The 20,231-nt window shown below is 36.4% G+C and overlaps 1 protein-coding gene across 1 annotated transcript in view; it reads left to right on the forward strand.

Annotated features, from left to right (window-relative positions):
- LOC150096239 (midasin) overlaps window positions 1-20,231 on the forward strand; it is a 1,081,806-nt gene that overhangs the window by 804,467 nt on the left and 257,108 nt on the right. Inside the window, exons 64-65 of the mRNA XM_090409469.1 lie at window positions 1,947-2,220; window positions 15,823-15,908. Of these exons, the coding sequence (XP_090265595.1) occupies window positions 1,947-2,220; window positions 15,823-15,908 (360 nt within the window). The remainder of the gene's footprint in view (window positions 1-1,946; window positions 2,221-15,822; window positions 15,909-20,231) is intronic.

Here is a 20,231-nt window from a genome sequence, read left to right on the forward strand (position 1 = left end):
TTCTAAGGAACTCTGTGAACAGTCTCTAATCAGAATGTTAACCTCGTTTGTGAGTAAGAAGAATTGCTTAGAAGAGATCTTTTTGTAAATTTGTATTTGATAGGATTAACTTGATGCGATAAGAAAAGTAGCATTTTGTATCTCAGTAACATTTGAATGGTTGTTAGTTTGTTCTTACAAGTAATACTACTGAAAGGAATATGCTTAACATCGTTTACTTTATATCCCAATGTGTAATTACCGTGTTTAGCTTGCCTTATAAGTTTTAATTAGTTTGAATGTGTTAATCTCTCAGTTCGAGTTTTATTTAGTATTGAGCATAATTGAGTGTATGAATTTTGTATTGTGTTTTAGATATTCCAATAAACATGTCAAATTTACCTGAACCATGCCTGATTACGATTCCAAATTACCATTTATAAAAAAATAGAATCTATTTTGGTGGGAAGGATTTAGAGAGTGAATATAAATTATAGATTTAGGTCACGACTACAATAATCTGAATCTATACAGCAGTTAAAATAAGATATTGTGTAGGTAATCTTCAGACTCTAGTATTGTATCCCTGAGCAAGGATCTTTTCTGCTACAGGATACTGGCTGGCACAGCAAAATATAAATTTGCCAGTATCCGAAGAGGAAACAATCCTAGATATAAAAATAAGATTAAAGTAAGAGAAGAAAGAATAAATAATGAAAGATAAATATATAACAATAGAGCAGCCGGTAGGATTTTGATAGAAGAAGGTTTAAGTAAGAAAGGATAGATTTAAATAAACAATAATTGAGTATAAAGATATAAAAAGTAGAAAAACATCAAGATAACAATATTCATTGTGAGTACTAGCAGATCATTTCATATTGTACTAACCTATGGATTGGAACATGAGAAATTGTCTTGTACTTTCTGTTTGCATATTGAGCAGCACACAGTGATTTGTTTGGTGTGCTTACTGCAAAATGAAATCTAATAGCTGTGGAAAATGTGTTGTTTTCAGTGTGTGTGTGCGCGCGCATGTACATAACCAATAATTAGCATAATTTCTAAAAGCTCTCCTGTTTCTTGAAAAAATAATGGAATTCTTTTTCATGTATTTCAAAATAAACAATTTGATTTGTGCTCACTTTGACATTTATGCTTTCAAAAAAACCAGAAAACTAATTTGTGTAACAAATAACACTCTCCTCCCTTTGCAATACTGTTGTAGCAAATATAAATTCATTAGTTTCCTAACAACCTATTTTCTCGAGAGAATGATAGCTTTGTTTCAGTGCTCAATCCACTTAATTTCTCAGAGAGAGAAAATACTCCACCTAATACTAATACTGAGTATTGCTAATATTGCTACCTTGGTGGTATGAAATACTATCTAGGTAATATCATTAAGTCTAAAGGATCTGGATTGATCGGAAAAAGACAATCAGCTCTTAATCAAAAATTTATATTATCACATGCCTCCTAACTTTTATCATAGTACACATAAACTAATACCCATTTTTTTTGTATTGCACTGTATACACCCACATACACAGGGTGTCCACACTGGTAAAAAATAATGATAAAAAATAAACTAGTAAGAAAGAATGGTAAAAAATCGAAATGTGGAAATATGTAAGGTTTAGGTTGTTCAAATGTTCCAGAGACTCTACAATTTCATCCTTTTTTTTTTTTTTTTTTTTTTTTTTTTTTTTTTTTTTTTTTTAAGAAAAACTTGGTGATGTTGACACCATGGTCCATCCACTTAAGTAGTAGTGACACATCAAAACTAGGGAGGTCCAATGTGGCACCCTTTAATTACTACATGCTTTCTAACTTTAGTCACATAACACATAAATTAATACCATTTTTGTATTCTGATAATGTTTGTATGGCACTGTATATATATATATATATATATATATATATATCTTTGATATTTTTTTTTATTATTACTATTAATTCTTTAGGATTTTGTAGACATAATGCCTAATTCTAAAGATGTAGAATCTCCATCAGAAGACTGCAATGTCAAGAAAACTTTTGATACTCTTCTAACAGAAGAAGATACCCTGGAAATCTGGAATTATTACAGAATTATGATATCACTTTTGGCACTAAATTCAGAAACTTCAGCTTCAGACAATAACCAAATGCCTATCTCTGAACCTGATCACCTTACTGCCTTTAGCTTGAGATATGACTTATTGAATAATATTATCCAGAATGTTGGGGAATATTTGGGTAAGATTAGCTCACTATTATATTTTTTAAAAAAATAATTAACATCATTAAGTATCAACGACATCACTTCTGTAGCTGACAAAGATACTGTGAGTTTAATTCAAAGCTCATGGGATCAAATTATCAAATAATATAAATTATTTGAAATATGTGAATTCAAATTATTGAAAAATTTTTCCACAGGTTTTGTAATTCAAATCTCATTCACAAAACCAGTACATGGGATTTGAAGCTGGTACTGATGTACATAAATTGCCAGCCTACATATATTAGAACCAGCTGCATGGAGACTAAGGATTTGATAATCCAGAATCCCTTTTCAGGAGATGAGTAATGGTACTTTTTAAAGTATTGCCAATGTATACAAACTTTATACAGTACTTATTTGTCATTTGTTATTCATACTTCAGCTGCTCCTTTTCCCCATCAGCTGCTTTGATTCAACTAGTGTCTGGAGTTTTTATCTCAGTAAAGATTTTTCTGTCTTTTCTCTCCAACAACCCAAATACCATTTACATATTATTTATTATTACTGTAGCATGTCCCTTGATATTTATTTTGGTTGCATTTTGTATCTAACTTGGCATAATATGAGTTGCAACAGCATCTAGTGGTTGAGGTTCAAATTATTACAGTATATTGTATGCAAAAGAACTCTTGTTATTTTCTGGTCAAACAGAATATTTTTTTGGGAACAATGTTTTCTCATTTTTTTTTACTGAGTAGAAAAATTGCCATTTACACTATGAAACTAAATTTTTAAAGTGAGAACATTATAGTAGCATATGGAGTTTGGTCAAACTCCCTTTTTAATGTATGCTTCCCACCACAGTAGGTTATTAGTAAACTTTTAGTACATTTTGTGCTGTGGGTGGACTAAGAATTTTTTTTACATATGTATCAATTTTATATATATATATTTTTTTTGCACTTTTTCATTTACTTTTTACCTCATCCAAAAACCCTGCCCTATAGACCAAACAGGGAACTTTTTCAAGTCACTTCAGGCCTCCAATAAGTAGGGTAGTGGTCTCACACAAAGTAATGAAATTAATTTCCCACCTAAAGATAATCACAAAAACTATGTCCACAATGGGATTTGAACCTACAGACAACATATCTTTTGGGATAAACATTAAATTCATTTTTAAATTTGTTTTTGTTTCTGAATTCTATTAAATGTAATTTTACCCTGATACTGATGCTGTTGCATTGAAACGATAGCCAATATTAAGCATGCAGTTATAATCAGTTACATTTAAATTTCCCTTTCTTCTCTTACTGACAAATGCATATAAGATTATTATTATTATTACTGCAGAGATATCTCCATGGAGCCTAAAGACTCACCAGGTGAGACTATAACTCAACACAATATCTATTGTACCTCTCTTTGAAACCATTAACAGACAAAGCACTTACTTGTTTATTAATTATCTTGAAAAGGACAAAACAATAACTGGGGAATATTATTCTCTTTTAACCAGAACTAGATGAAAGAAATTCGCGAGAAATTATCCGGTTTGCAGAAGAAAAAATCATCTTTCATCAGGACAATGCACCTGCCCACAAAGGTGTTTTGGCAATGGGAAAATTAAGGGATTTGCACTATGAATTGTTGAAACATCCACCCTGTTCCCCAGATTTGGCTCTCTCTGACTTCTATCTCTTCCCAAAACTAAAACTCTTCCTTGCTGATCAGCATTTTTCTTCAAATCAAGAGGTGGTTGCAGCTGTAGAAGGCTATTTTGCAGATGTTACTGAGAACCACTACAGGGATGGGATGGCGGTGGAACATCGATGGAATAAATGTATTAGTCTTAAGGGAGATTATGTTGAGAAATAAAAATAATTTTGAAATTATGAATTCATTTTTTCATTGTTAAGCTGAGAACTTTTCACATAACCTCATATAATAAGGTTTCATGTGGTATTCTTTCAAGAGCTGCTTTTTTTTATCTATAAATTTTGTAATAAATTTGTTATAAAAATCAGCAATAGCAAGACAAAGACAATAAAAATAGACAGAAGCATTGAAAATATCAACTGCATTGTGAATGGAGAGCTATAGAACAATTTCAGCAACTTAGGCACAATTTTTAATGATGATGGTAAATTCAATATAGAAATAGACAACAGATTCAACAAAGCTGGTTTGGTAGGAAGTCAACTGAATAAATTTATATGGAATGAGAGAGAAATTAGTCAAAACACTAAATTAGCTGTATACACGACAGTGTTCAAACCAATTTTAACTTATGGATCTGAGAGCTGGGTTAGAAATAAAACACTTGACCAAAGACTTGAGACCACAGATATGAGAGTCCTGAGAAAGATTAGGGGCATGAACAGATGGCATTAATGGCAAGCTCTCTGCATCACCTTGATTAACTATTACCGTACCCAACTTTATTCATCATCTCCCTTCAAATAATTTCCTATATCACTTATGTACAAATTTAACAGCAGTGGTCCAAGATCAGAGCCCTGCATCACACCACTAGTCACCTGCCTTTGCTTGAATTCTGCTCCTCCATATAGTACTTTTTTGGTATCTACCTATCATCAACCTTTTTGTCCATATCACCAGTTTCATATCCATTCCCATTTGTTACAGTTTGCATAATAGGGTTTCATGTGGTATCCTGTCAAGCTGCTTTTCAAAATCCAGCAGTATCAATGTGTAGCCATACTTTATATCCAACTCAGTTGTTACTCTATTATAAAAGTTAGTAGATTACTAAGTCATGACTGACCCTTCACAATGCCATGTTGTCCCTCATAGAGTATCATATTGACCAACTTTTCTAGTACTTTTACCACTCCTGAGATCCTGATTGATCTATAATTCGCTACTACAGTCATAATACCTCTCTTATGCAAGGGAATTATTTTGCCCTCCTTCCTACTGCCTTGGAACTCTACCTGAGCTGAAACTTAGAGATTAGTTAAAGGCATTGCATTTCTCCTGCACATTCTCTTAAAATATGAGCTGATATCCCATCCAATCCCACAGCTGTATTTGCATTCAGATTCTGTAATATCCTAAGTGCCTTCATTCATCAACCTCTTTCTCATGTCAGTCCCTGTCACCCCTCTCTTATAACAATATCTTCACTTGGATGATATACCTTTGCAAAATGGTCACTCAGTAGTCCAACAATTTCATCTGCCTCTGTTTCCTCTCTACTATTTGCACTCATTAAAGTTATCCTTCCATAGTCATTTTTCTTCCTACTTGTGACATAACAAAAAAAAAACTCTTTGAGATTTCCTTTCACCTGTTCAACTCACTTCTTCTCATAATCTGATTTTGCTCTTCCTTATCATACTCATGACCTCTCTAGCCTGATCCTTGTACTGTTCTTGAGTTAGCTTGTCACCTTTCTCATTATATGTATTGTGATGTTGCTTCCACCCACGAAAAGTTATTAGTAAATCTATAGTACATTTGTACCATGGCTAAGAAATTTTTTTTTATCAGTTTTATATAATTTTATTTTATTTTATTTATTTTGTTGTATTTTTTATTTATTTATTTATTTTTAGTTCAGAAATCCTGCTCTAGAGATCAAACATGAAACTTTTTCAAGCTACATCAGGCCTCCAATAAGCAGAGTGATGGTATCACACTGGGCAGTGATAATCACTTGGCCAACCAGGCTGTCAAAATCCATGCACAATATTTTATTTTTTGCAGTTCATGCTTAATGATGCTACCCATCCATCTGACTCATACCTGATTTACCCTCCTGACTTGGGTAATTAAGCTAATCAGAATAAAACATCTGTTATCTGTTTCAGTTAATTGTATATTTGACATTCTCACTGTGGTTATTGGCTTTAAGTTATGGAAAACTAACAGGTTCAGCTACATCATAGGTTTGTGAGTTTACCTTCTCTCCAGCTAATTATGGGTTTGAATCCCATCATGAACGTGGATGTATGCAATTGGCTTTAGGTGGAAGATGAATTTTATCACTTGGTTTGAGATCACTACCCCATTTATTGGAAAAGTTCTATGTTTGGTCTCAAAGCAGTGTTTCTAGACTATGTAAAAAAAAAAAAAAATTAAGAAGAAATGTAGCAGGCATCTTTAATGTTAAAAATGATTCTTCACCTTTCCATGATTTGATCCGCATGTACCGTTTTTTTATGTCATGCAGTAGTATAGGTGCAACTGTCTGTCATCTTTAGGTAACTACTGAAAATTAATACTGAAATGTATTAATTACAATAAGCAAAAGCATCATAAAAAATAATAAATTAAAGCCAAGTGTGATGTAAAATAGCTAAACAAATGTAATGGGAAGAATCTGAATAAAGATAGAAAATTATCATGAAGATGGCAAAATGTTTTGGAGCTACTAAGAAGACTGTACAATGAAGGAAGGATACAACAAAAGGAATCAAAGGCCATAAAGATGAAATAAAAGTTATTATGAAGTAACATACAAGAGAACTATGATAGAAAATATTCAGGAGCAATGCAATTGAATTATCCATGAGTACTTGTGATAGCAAAAATAACATCAGAAATGTGAAATATGAAAAGACAGCTTGAGTAGATATTGAACTTTCACTATATTTGGCTGAAATTTGCTGTCATTAAAGTCATGCACAGTCTAGAACTTGTTCACAAGCTTGAATCCCACTGAAATGTAGTAGCTTATTACTACCAAGTTTATTAAGGTTTGGGGGAGGGGGTAAAACTGGGTGTGAGAATTATGAAGGAATTTCCTTATTGAGTGTTCTAGAACTTATCTAGAGCTTCTCTACAGATCCAAGCAAACCTGCTGTTGCTTTGTAGAGAAAATCAGGACTCCTCCATAAACAATACTGACTCTTGTTGGTCTGGGTCCAGTTGACATGGAGCCTGGCCCATTTCAAATGTTCTTTCCTGTGCAGTGGAAATTGGGGTACACCAATTGCTGGTCACCCAGCATACAGACAACTTTCTTCATGAAGCCTTCTGCACACAGTGGAAACAGATACTAATGTTCCTGTAGCTGACACAAGGTCAGATCACAGCTGATTTGGGTTAGTACTCTTGGTTTGGAACAGATAATAGACAATATCAGTCATCCACTGCTGTTGTAGCACATGATTTTCCTTCACTCTATATCTGGGATGCTGTTTGTTACTGTTGGAATTGGTTCTACAGTCTGTGAGTCATGGAATGACTCACATGCAAACATATGGCTACCTCCCACTTGACTTTTCCTGGCCTATAGTCTTACGACAGCTCACCACCTGAATTTATCAGTTAAATGATGTCTTGAAGCCATATCCAAGAATTTTGCTATCATGATTGGTCCATGAGCTTTGCTCAATGAGATCTCTGCCTGACTTTGGCCAGCCTATAGTCTTACAATGGCTTGCCACATTAATTCATTGGTTATATGATGTCCTGCAGCCATATCCAAGAATTTTGATATTATGAAATGTCTTGTTTTCACACAGACATGAAATAGACAACTGCTCCAAAATATCTGCTTTTATGCTGTGGCTCATTTGCATATACACTGATTCAATTGTATATGATTACTCAACTTAGTGTCACTTTTTTACATAATCTACCTGACTTCCATATGCAAAAGTAACTGTGATTTTTCTTTTTGTTTTTTAAATTATGGAAACCAGTGTATATAGTGACGTATATACCATGCCCGTACTATATACAGTATATATAGTATGGGCATGGCAAACCCGAGGTACCAGATGCTGGACCATGGCTTACTTCATGTAATATACATCTGTTATATTATTCTGTAGACTGGTCCCTCCCCTTCTTTCTCTTCTCCTTGCTCCTTCCCCTGATGCTATTAGAGTATTCGAGGGCTAGGGGTGAATCTTTCCTATCTTGCTAAGTGATTTCGTCTTATGCAGCCCCCGAAGGAGGCAAGCTAGCCTCAGTAGGTGCCGGTCCCAACCCCGGATAAATGGCAAGGGTTGATGTCAAGAAGGGCATCCGGTTGTAAAACTTCACTGCCAACTCTAGCTATGATATGAGTCAAAGAGAAAATGATATAGGGCTAGGGCGTACACCTTAAGTGACGCGCAGCCACATCATCCTACAGCTGCGAGAAGTGGGCGAGAGCTACCGCATCAAGAGCGGGTGTGGTTATAGAAGCGAGCCCAGCAGGTGGAGAGGATGTTGCGAGTGGGAACACTGAATGTTGGAAGCATGGCTGGAAGGGGAAGAGAGGTGGCAGAAGAGAGGGATGATGAGGAAGAGGAAGTTGGACATTTTATGTGTGCAAGAGACAAGGTGGAAGGGGGGAAGGGCAAAGGAAATGGGAGATGAATATAAATTGTTCTACTCTGGAGCGAATAACGAGGGAAGAAATGGTGTATTGTGGTGTGTGGCAGAATGAAGGGCGAAGTACTGGAAGTGGGTAGAAGGAATGACAGGATGATGCGAATGAAATTGGGTCTTGGAGAAGAGCGGGTGGTCATATTATGTGTATATGTCCTGCAAGTTGGCTGTACAGCAGAGGAGAAAGATGAATTCTGGAACATGTTAGAAGATGAAGAAATGAGGGAACTGGAAGAAAACGAGATGGTGATTGTTGGAAGAGACTTGAACAGACACATAGGGAGATAGAATGGAGGCTGTAAAAGGGTGCATGGTGGCCACAGAGTGGAAATGATGAACCAGGAAGGAGAGAGGGTTGTGGACTTTGCAGTAGCGTTTGATCTGGCAATTGTGAACTCATTTTTCTACAAGAGGGAAGAACATTTGATAACATTTAGGAGTGGTAACAACAGTTCACAAATTGACTACATTTTGACTAGAAGAAAACATCTTAAGGTTGTGACAAATTGTAAAGTAATTCCAACAGATCAAGTGGTACAGCAACACCAACTGCTGTGCACAGACTTTAAAATAAGATCGAAGATAAGAACCTCTGGAAGCCATGGGATGAAGACAATTAAATGGTTTTGCTTAAAAGAAAAGAGCGTGAAGAATCGTTTTAGGGAGAGGGTGTTAGAGAGGATTTCGGATGAACTGGAAAGTGTACAAGATTGGTGGAAACATAATTCAGAAGTAATCCTGAGCTGTGCAATCGAGGTGCTTGGTGAGACATATGGAAAGATTAGAGAGCAGAAGGAGGGTTGGTGGTGGAATAATAATGTACAAGTGGCAGTGACAGCTAAGAGGACGGCAAAGCAGAAGAAGTGGGATGAGTCAAGAGTGGAAGAGGACAGAGAGAGAGAAAGCAAGAAGCCAAGAGAGTTGTGGCACAGGCAAAGGCCATGGCATATCACAATCTGTATGATCAATTAGAAACAAAGGAAGGACAGAGAAAAATTTACCAACTAGCGAAATGTAGAAATAAAGTAGCGAAGGACATCTTACATGTGAGGCAGATCAAAGATGCTGAAGGAAGAGTATTATGGAGGGATGTGGACATGAGAAACAGATGGAGAATATACTTTGAGGGACTTTTGAATGAGGAAAATGCAAGGACTCGCAGAGAAGATGGGCAGCCTTCTGAGGGGATGGTGCAGAACATCAGTAGAGTGGAAGTGACGGAGGCCATGAAGAGGATGAGGAATGGAAAATCAGTGGACCCTGACAGGATTCCACTGGCGGCATGGAAGGCACTGGGGGAAGAGGGAATTGACCTGCTGTGGGACCTGTTCATGAAAGTTTGCCAACAGGAAAATATACCTGAGGAATGGAGGGAGAGTACTCTTGTTCCCATCTACAAGGGTAAAGGGGATGCACAAGACTGTAAAAATTACAGAGAAATAAAGTTGATGTCCCACACAATGAAAATCCTAGAAAGGGTTCTTGATGGAAGATTGAGGAAGGAGGTGGAAATTGCAAAGGAACAATTTGGCTTCATGCCTGGTAGATCAACAACAGATGCTATGTTTGGGTTACGGCAGATGATGGAAAAGTTTCAAGAGAAACAACGGAATCTGGAGAAAGCATACAATAGAGTGCCAAGGCAAGAGGTCTGGAGGTGTCTGAGAGAGAAGAAGGTTCCGGAGAAATATGTCAGGTTGGTGCAGGAGATGTACAGAAATGTGAAGACAAGTGTTCGGACCTGTCTGGGACAGACAGAAAGTTTTCAAGTAACAGTTGGCTTGCATTAAGGGCAGCATTAAGTCCATTTCTGTTTAACATTGTGATGGAGATGGTGACAGAGGAGGTGAGAGAAGGTGTGTCTTGGACACTGTTGTATGCAGATGACTTCTTGCTGTGTGCAGATTCAAGAGAAGAAGCAGGAACTAAACTGGAAAGATGGAGAAAAGTACTGGAAGAGAGAGGTATGAGACTGAGCAGAAGTAAAACAGAGTATATGTGTTGCACAGTGGGCGGCGGCCAGGAGACAGACCTGGAGCTGGAAGGAAATGTCATCAGGAAGGTGAGGGACTTTAGATACTTAGGTTCAACAGTGGAAGAAGATGGAGGAGCAGAGAAGAAAGTGGGATGCAGGATACAAGTGGGTTAGAGGAACTGGAGGGAGATGGCTGGAGTGTTATGCGATAAGAGGGTGCCGATCAATCTGAAAAGCAAAATCTGTAGGACAGTAGTGAGGCCAACTATGACGTATGCTATAGAAACTGTGGTCCTGAGGAAAAATAACATCAGCAGGATGGAAGTAGCAGAGATGAGAATGCTTAGGTGGATGTGTGGTTGACCAGAAAGGATTGTCTGAGAAATGACTATGTGAGGGCAAAGGTGAAAGTTGCAAACTTAGGAGCGAAGATACAGGAGGCAAGATTGAGATGGTTTGGTCATGTGATGAGGAGGGAGGACGAATATGTGGGAAGAAGGGTCATGCAGATGGATGTGCAAGGAAGGAGGAAGCATGGGCAGCCAAAGAAGAGATGGATGGAGCTGGTAGAAGAGGACTTGAAGATGAAGAACTTGGATGTGGTGACAGCCCAAGACAGGAGGATGTGGAGGAGACTCATCATAAACAGTGACCCCACTTAAGTGAGAGAAGCTGCAGAAGAAGGAAAAACGTGTATATAGTGACCTAGAAAAAAAAAATCAGAAGTCAGGCGGCATTTTCATTTAAATTTAGTGAAAATTGAATATAATATAAATAAATAACTTTTACAACTTTTAAAAGTTAATGTAAGTCAAGGTGGTGCTTAAGGGTCAAAGCTGTATAACTGAGAGGAGACCTCCACATAGCCTTTAAAGGAATGCAGAGAACCGACCAGGGCTTCTGACCTAATGTCCAATCCTCACCTTCTCGTGGTGCACCCTGTTGGGTATCTACTTGGATACTGAACGAACGAGGATGGGCTGGCAATTTGGGATTTAGCTGACCAAATTGTATTCTTATTGGTTAAACCAAAATGAAAAATGATGGTACGACATGACAAAATTTCATGCCGGCTGGGGCATCGCCCGGTTAAACAAGGCCCCCGTTGTTTTCGCCAGGGAACCAGGGCAAACAGTGAAAAGTCAGCTACTGGAACAAATTGGAAAACAAACCCCACCTCAACATCACCAGAGTTAAAGATCAGTACTATCAACATAAGAAGCCTGAATGGCAAAGAAATGGAGCTAGCTGAGGAATTAGATAAGTACCAGATCGACATAATAGGGGTGACTGAAACAAAAAAGACAAAAACTGGTGAGATCTTTCTGAGCAATAAAGACAAAATGTTATATTCAGTCAATGACAATCAAGGAAAAGAAGGAGTAGCCATAGTATTCAACACAAAATACGAGGCTAATCTTCTTGAATGGCAGTCAGTCTCAAGTAGAGTAATGTGGGCAAATATGAGAATGGGGAACTGGACAATGAGACTTATTTGTGCCTATGGTCCCACAGAAGGTTCTACTAAGGTAGAAGTGGAGGAATTTTTTGAGGCTTTAGAAAAAGCAACTGACACAATGAAAAAGGAAAAGTTGGTCCTTGTTGGGGATCTAAATAGCAGAGTAGGAAATGATAGTCAATCCTACAAAAATATATATGGAAAATTTGGACAAAAGAGCAAAGCTAATAATAATGGCAAATACCTGTTGGATTTCTGCTCAGGACATGGACTGATTATTACTAACACCATGTTCCAACATAAAAATGTGCACAAATTCACATGGAGAGAAGAGGCAAGAAATAAGAAAAGTCTCATTGACTATGTTATTGTTGATGTTTTCTCCCTGGTGCAGGACACCAGAGTGTACAGAGGATTTGAAATTGGAAGTGATCACTATTTAGTCTTGAGCAGGATAAAATTGAATTTCATATTGAAAAGAATAACATGTAAGAAAGTGTTAAAGCGAATAAAAGTTGAGCAGCTCTCAGATGTGAACTGTAGACTAAAATACACAAAGATTATTGAAGAAAAAATGAAAGAGTTTGAGAACAGGAACCAAACCTTGGAGATTCAGTGGCAAGCTTTGAAGAAAGCCCTGATTGACTTGCTAGAGAGGCATGTGGTGAAGTTGTCCTGCAAGGATAAAAAAATCAGAACTCCCTGGTGGACACAGGAAGTTAAAGAGGCAGTGAAGGAAAAGAAGAAAGCATATCAAAAGTTCCTGGCAAATAAGTCAGCTTGTGCTCTTCGAGAATACAGAGACAAATGCAAGAATGCTAAACACTGTGTAAAACTAGCTAAACAAAAGTCATGGGAGAACTTTGGCAAGAATATAGAAAATAAATATCAAGAATGTGGCAAAATATTCTGGAGGTTGTTGAAGAAGCTTAGGAATGGAGGAAAGAGTGCTGTAAAAGGAGTTAGAAATGATAAAGGTGACATGAAAACGGAAGAAAAAGATATCCTTGAAGTATGGAGTATTTACTTTGAAAAACTGCTAAATGAAACAAGCAGTGATGACAGCACAGTGGTTAAAAACACTGACCAGGCATGCAGTCAGGAATCCATATCCATACTTGAAGTAGAAAAAGCCATCAAAGGCTTGAAATGTGGAAAGGCAGCAGGAGTAGATGATATCCGAATAGAAATGCTGAAATATGGTGGTATAAGAGTCTTACAGTGGCTGCACTGCATAGTTCAGAAAGCCTGGACAGAGGGACGAATTCCCGATGATTGCAGTAGAGCTCTCATAGTACCCATATATAAAAAGGGAAATAAAACTGAATGTGAGAATTACAGCGGTATTTCCTTACTGAGTGTTCCTGGCAAGATCTATGCAAGTATACTTGAGAAACGGTTGAGAAGAATTGTGGAAGAAAAGCTTGGTGAAGAACAAGCTGGATTCAGGCCAAATAGAGGCTGTCAGGATCAGATCTTCGCTTTACGACAAATAGTCGAGAAAGCATGGGAATATAACAGAGATCTGTATTTAAGTTTTGTCGATTTGGAAAAGGCATATGACAAGGTGCCAAGAGAGAAGCTATTCAATACGCTACAGTTATATGGTGTCAATGGGGCATTATATCAAGCAATATTTAGTCTTAATTTGAGTTGTAAGTCAGCAGTTAGAATTGAAGGAAGTACAGGAAGATGGTGTAATGTTAAATCTGGTGTGAGACAAGGATGTACATTATCCCCTCTGTTATTCATTATCTATATGGATTACATTATGAAGGAAAGTGGTAATAAACATGATATCGAAATTGGAGATGTTAATGTCAGCTCTTTGCTTTATGCAGACGATGTTATACTTCTAAATAAATCCGCTACAAGTCTGCAGGATTCTCTGACTAAATTGAGTAGATGTTGTAATAGATATGGTATGAAAGTCAGCAATAAAAAGACAAAGACAATGAAAATAGGCAGAATCATTGAAAATGTCAACTGTATTGTGAATGAAGAACCTGGGAACAAGTGAAACATTTCAGCTACTTAGGCATGATTTTTACTGAAGATGGTAAATTAAATATAGAAATAGACAACAGAATCAGCAAAGCTGGTACGTTAGGAAGTCAATTGAATAAATTCATATGGAATAAGAGAGAAATTAGTCGGAACACTAAATTAGCTGTATACAAGACATTGTTCAAACCAGTTTTAACTTATGTATCTGAGAGCTGGGTCAGAAGTAAAACACTTGACCAAAGACTAGAGACCGCAGATATGAGAGTCCTGAGAAAGATTATAGGTGTGAACAGATGGCATCAATGGCAGTATCATATTAAAAATGAGGATATTCGGAAAGAACTTGACATTGTCAACATCCAGGAATGCGTTAGCAGAGCTAATCTCAGGTGGTATGGTCACTTAAACAGAATGGGCGAAGAAAGATTATAGCAAAACAAGTGTTCTCTGCCAAGTTGGCAGCAAAATGACCCAGAGGAAGACCAAGATATAGGTGGATTGATACGGTACAAAGTGCCTTAGATGATAGAAATATAAGATCTGATAATGTTGGAGTCTTGACAAGTAATAGACTGATTTGGAGGAAAATTGTAGATAGGAAGTTAGTAATGATGTAATTTTTTTCATGTAGTACTATCATATCCTGTACACCCCTTGAGGGTACATGGCAGGAATTTGATGATGATGATGATGTAAGTCAATACTTTTCTGCTTCTGGGGCTCTAGCATTTGATCACTCAAAATGATCTCACATAGTTCTGTGCATTTTTTGAGCCTCATGGTAACATTTGCATCACAGTTTTCAAACACTCAGTCCTTTAAATAATTCTATAAATAGAAATTAAGGGGATTGAAGTTGGCTGTGAGAAGCTTAGTCTTGAGGATTTAGTCTTGAGTCTGATAATCTGCCTCCAACTTTTAAAAATTATACAGTTCCATATTTTCTGCTTCTGGAGCTTCTCCATTCACATGCTCAATAAGGATGAGGGAGAGCATCATACTGCTGGAATCAGAATTTATCCAAAAGTTCAGAATAAAATGTTGCCACCTCTTTTCAAAACATCTCAAACACACCCACATACTGCTCCTTTGTGATAGTCGCATTCCTTCTATTGTTTAAAAGATATAACTTGGCTCGAGGCCAAGTTACACCTTTTAAACCACAACAAGCTCAAGAAGAAAGATTTTTCTTCTGGAAAGATTGACTTCTTTTCTAAGTGGCCTGAACAGTCATCAGATTTTGAATTAATATCTAAGACAGCCCCATGAATTTTTCCATGAACTTTATGTGCAATATTGAAGGAGGACTATTAGTTTGGAACTCTGCACAAAACAATAGAGGTCTTGAACGATCCTTTCAACACAGCAAAACAATGTTCTAATTTCTAATTAGGCTTTGATGTGTCCCTTGGCATTGTTTCTAGTGTATCAGTATATCTAACGACATCATCTTAAGTAAAAAAAATAAATTAAATATTTATTTATTTTTAATAATAGTTGTAAGTGGAGCCTCTGTTTTGGAGTTACTATGTACACGTTAGAGTAGGGTTCATGGACCATCTTCACTTGCTGTTCCTTTTTACTTTATAATATATCAAAAAAACTGTCCAGCTGGCCTACTAAGAAAATTTTTCCTGTAGTACATCACATGCCTACTAATTTTAATAATACTTTGTTCAATGTTAATTATTTGTTATTATCAATATTACTTAGCTTTGTATATATCAAAAACATATTCTATCTAACAATAAAGTTATCCATTGTTTGTGAACTGCCTAAAATAGTCATAATAATAATAAATCTGATCATGTATGTATATAACAATTTTTATTTAATTCACAGATTCCTCTCTTGATAAACACTTAATTGGAGGACATCTTTTAATGAGTAATGTTTCACAAAGAAATCTTTCTGAATATAAAACTCAAGTAAGTTTTCCATTTTTCTTTTTATCTGTTTTATGAAATTTTAAAAATAATATAATTGAATTTTGTTTATTTATTTTTGCTTGTCGTTGCCTCTAACCCTGCCATTCCAATCTGATTTTAAGACATTATGTCTGTGGATGTCTTGCTGCCTGTTAGTTTTATCTATACTGAATTAAGATTATTGCTTGTTTCTGTATTTTTTGTGTGATTTTTGGCCTAAATAAGATTTTGCTGGTTTTATTCTTTTATACTCCATTGAGTAAAACAGTCTGCTAACTTAACCCTCCCTTTGAAGGTATATATAAATTTTTTTCTGCCATGGGATTTGAATACAAACATCTTTCCAAAGTGAATAATGTGTATTGAAATACAGATATGAACCATAACTTTTTGAAACCACTTCAAGTCTCCATCCCTTTTTTTTTTTTATAATGTTGACATCATGTTTGACTGCAACAGAATCTATGATACTACTACTCCATTGAATTAAGCATTCCATCTACTTCTTATACTTCATGAATAAAATCAGAAATATATTGTTCTCTCTTTCTTGTTTGCTAGTGTCTGTGGTTCCCAAATTATCAATCTGTTCTCATAAGCTACATTCCATAGTCTTAACCCACTCCTTTCTATCTCTCCACTGAATCTGCATTTCTTTGGAAACCAAGAGAGACCAGATCTACACTGTAGTCCAGGTGAGATCATATGAAGTCCTTGTAAGGAGACAATGTGATTTCCTTATCCTTACAATGTCATTGTTTGTTTCAACCTTGCAGTTATCTTCCGAGTTGTATTTCCATTCTTTGATATGGTATCTGAACTTCAGCTATCTAATTTACAAAACTCGAAGATCCCTATAATGATAAGATTCTTCTAGCCTAATCCTATCAGTGTAATATGTCATTGGATATCTCATCACACCAGAGTGCATAACTTTAAATTTACTGACATTGAACTGATGACCATTTTCATATACCCACAATTCCAGTCTATTCAAATCATTTTGCAAATGGTGCAAGTCAGTTGCATTACTGATTACTCTATCTTTGCATCATCAGCAAACAGCTATGTCTCCTGTCAAATCCATCCTAATATCATTAATGAAAAGATCAAATAACAGTGGACCAAGGACTGATCCCTGTGGTACTTCACTGGTATCTTAAATCTTGCAGATTCACACCCCAATATACCACTCATATGTCAGTCTGTCAATCACCCTCCTATCCATGCTAATAGCTTATAATCCAGTCCCATAACTTGCAACTTATGCAACAACCTTTAATGCTGTATCCTCTCAAAAGCTTTAGCATAGCCAAAGGTATCTGTATCCATTTCCCATCCGCCTTCCCATGGGGTTCTTGTTTGTGGTGGAGAGGGCCAGTAATGGTACTGGCCCTTTTCATTCTTACTCTTTTTCTTTGCTTTTTTGCCATATGATTTTCTCTACTTCATCCAAATCTTTCTTTTTACTACCCTTTCTACCAAATCACTATCACGGGGATCCAGTGACCTGCTACCATGTTTGCAGTGCAGTGCTGTCTGTGGGTATCCAGAAAGGGGGACCCTGGCAGTCTTGTACTTTGGCCTATTCTTTGGCATGATGGACTCTCAGCTAGTGAGCTTGCCTGCAAGAGTTATTGGTGTTGCAATAAGTCTCCTACCCCATGGTCTGGGGGATGGAGCTCAAAACTTGCTTTTGTGCTGGTGTATATATATATATATATATATATATCACTCCGTGTCTGGAGTATCCCTGGCATTCCATTTCTGAACACATTTATTGCTTGCAGGTTAGTGAACATCTATCTGTGGCTCCATGATGGGTGAGAAATTCTGGCACTGAACAGAAAAATCCCTTAAGAATGCTTATAAATCCCTATAAATGCCTTATCCTGAAATATTTCAGAGCCCTAACAAGGTCCAAATTAAGTACCGATACTGTAGATACATCATTTGATGACAGAAGTAATAAACAAAAGGTGTGATACCAGTTAATGTAAGAGTGTTTCTTATCATCTATGCAACAGGCAAAAAGCCACTAGGGGGAAATGTCACCTTTTTTTTATTCAGAAGGGTTTAGAAGGACTGGCAGGATCTTCTTAAACAGCCAAGAAACTACATTCCGGTGATATCTTTTTTGGAAACATAATGTCAAAGCAGCATTCTGAAAAATTACTAATGGCTACATCATCATGGCTGGAATACCAATTACATTGACAACACATAAAACCTTTTTAAAGGAATGGTATAAGAATAGGATCTCCTTGATGTTCCAAATGAGAAGATATTTTCAGAGCTTAAGGATCAGGAAGTGACAAGATACGAGGCAAATCTTGACACATGTGGATGGTCACCTGGTTACAACCAGAAACATCATCCTTACTTTTGATATGCTCAAGCTTTCAACATCTAAAAAAGCAGAGTATCTCAACTGCCCTGTTAGGCTGTATGTCTCTAATCCGCTGATATCCTTTAAATGTCAGAAATATGGACATGCCCAATCTACTACCTGTCATGGCTCTACAACCTGTGCCAGATGTAGTGAAGAGCATAATATCAAATCTTGCTCTGCAAAGAAAGTTAAGTGTGTCAACTGTTAGGGAGCTCATCCAACCTACTTCCATGCAGAAGTGGAAGGATCAAAAAGAAATACAGAATATTAAAACAGAACAAAATATGTCATAATGGGATAAAAAAAAAATAATAAATAAATAAATAAATAAATTGATCACCACCACAGCTATCCTGATATCCTCTTATGCTGAGAAGGTGGCAATTAAGAAAATGTCAACAGTGACTCAAACTTTGATGTGTATTCCTCAATCTGATAATTTCATCATATTAGATGATGTACAGTGGATTCTGTTTAATGTGCTCAGATCAGCTGGTTAATTGGGTCAGCCATTTTATTGAGACATGTCAGGAAGAACAAAAACAAAATGAGAATATAACAAGAATTTGCTTTGTTTATTTCGGACACATTACCTTTTAATTAGGGCAGCCAGTAACCTCTACCACATGGAGTATTAGAAAAATTATGTAAATTTGCACCAAAAATTTAGTGCTGGATGACATATGCGCGATGCTGACGAAATAATGGTCTTTTGTCATGGCACATTGGATGGTTTCTAGTGTTGTTCTCAAATATGTCAGGAACTGATAAACAAAAGCTTTTAGTTATTGGAAAAAGGGCCAGTACCTTAAAGGATTAGAATGGAGAGTTTATCAGTTTAGTACCATTGTAAACAAAAATGTGTGAATTGATATCTAAATTCTTTAAAAATTGGTTTATGAATTTCAACATTGAATTACAATGGATTTCAAGAAAATTTTTATTGGTCCTTGATGATTTCTAAGGAGGTTAGCACAAAAGTTAATCCTTTACTTGACTAGTAATACAGCTTAAAGCTTATTTTGACACCACCTTATTGTTGGCACAGAGTAAGCAACAAGACTGTTCAAAACTGTTTTACTCACTGTGGTTTTAAACATTGAATCATAGATATGCCAGATACAGCCGATAGTAAAAATGATGTCCCATTAGACAAGAACCACATCAGACTCTATGAACAGTTTGCATCCATTGATAGTAGCCTTCAATACTATAATGAAAATGAAGACTTTCAGGAGGAAATTGTAGCAAAACATCAGAGGACATTAGAAGAACAACAACAGAATAATGAGGATGACACTCCCAAGCTTGAATGAATGACTACCCAAGATGCTAGAAAAAATATTACTGGATTACAATTCTGTTTCATGCAGAGGAAGTGCTCTGTTCACTAAATACATACACTAATTTTATTTAATTGCCATCAATCAAAAAAAAAAAAAAATGATAGGCTATGTTCAATCAATTCTGTATATGTATTTAATGCATACATTTGCACATACATCTTTTAAACTCTTGACCTGGAACTTCACTTAAATGGACCAGATTATGCTATTCCCAATATGGCAGTCCAATTAAGCAGAATCCACTATATCGAACATTTTTCCAGAGGATGAGATTGAAACTGGCCTTCCATACTTCGCAAAATCAGTCCACCTCCTCAAAATTGGACAAGTCTGCAAATCCAAAAGAATAAAAAAAAATTTCCAATGATATCAAGATTTTGCTGAAGAAACACAAGCTTTTCAGTTTCTGTCAGCAAGATTCATTTAAAACCCAGTGAGCACCTCTCTTAAGGAATTTCACTGTTTGTAATGACAGAACTGGAGATGGTGTTGCTCATAGTGAATTAGCTATCCTAGTGGGCAGTCATACTCATTATGTCCAGCTTAACACTTCTCTGGCAACAGTAGTGATTTGCCTATCCATAG

The sequence above is a fragment of the Typopeltis vanoorti genome, chromosome 19 (genome assembly GCF_054136105.1).
Source record: "Typopeltis vanoorti isolate ZY-2024b chromosome 19, IOZ_Tvanoo_1.0, whole genome shotgun sequence".
Taxonomy (NCBI): domain Eukaryota; kingdom Metazoa; phylum Arthropoda; class Arachnida; order Uropygi; family Thelyphonidae; genus Typopeltis; species Typopeltis vanoorti.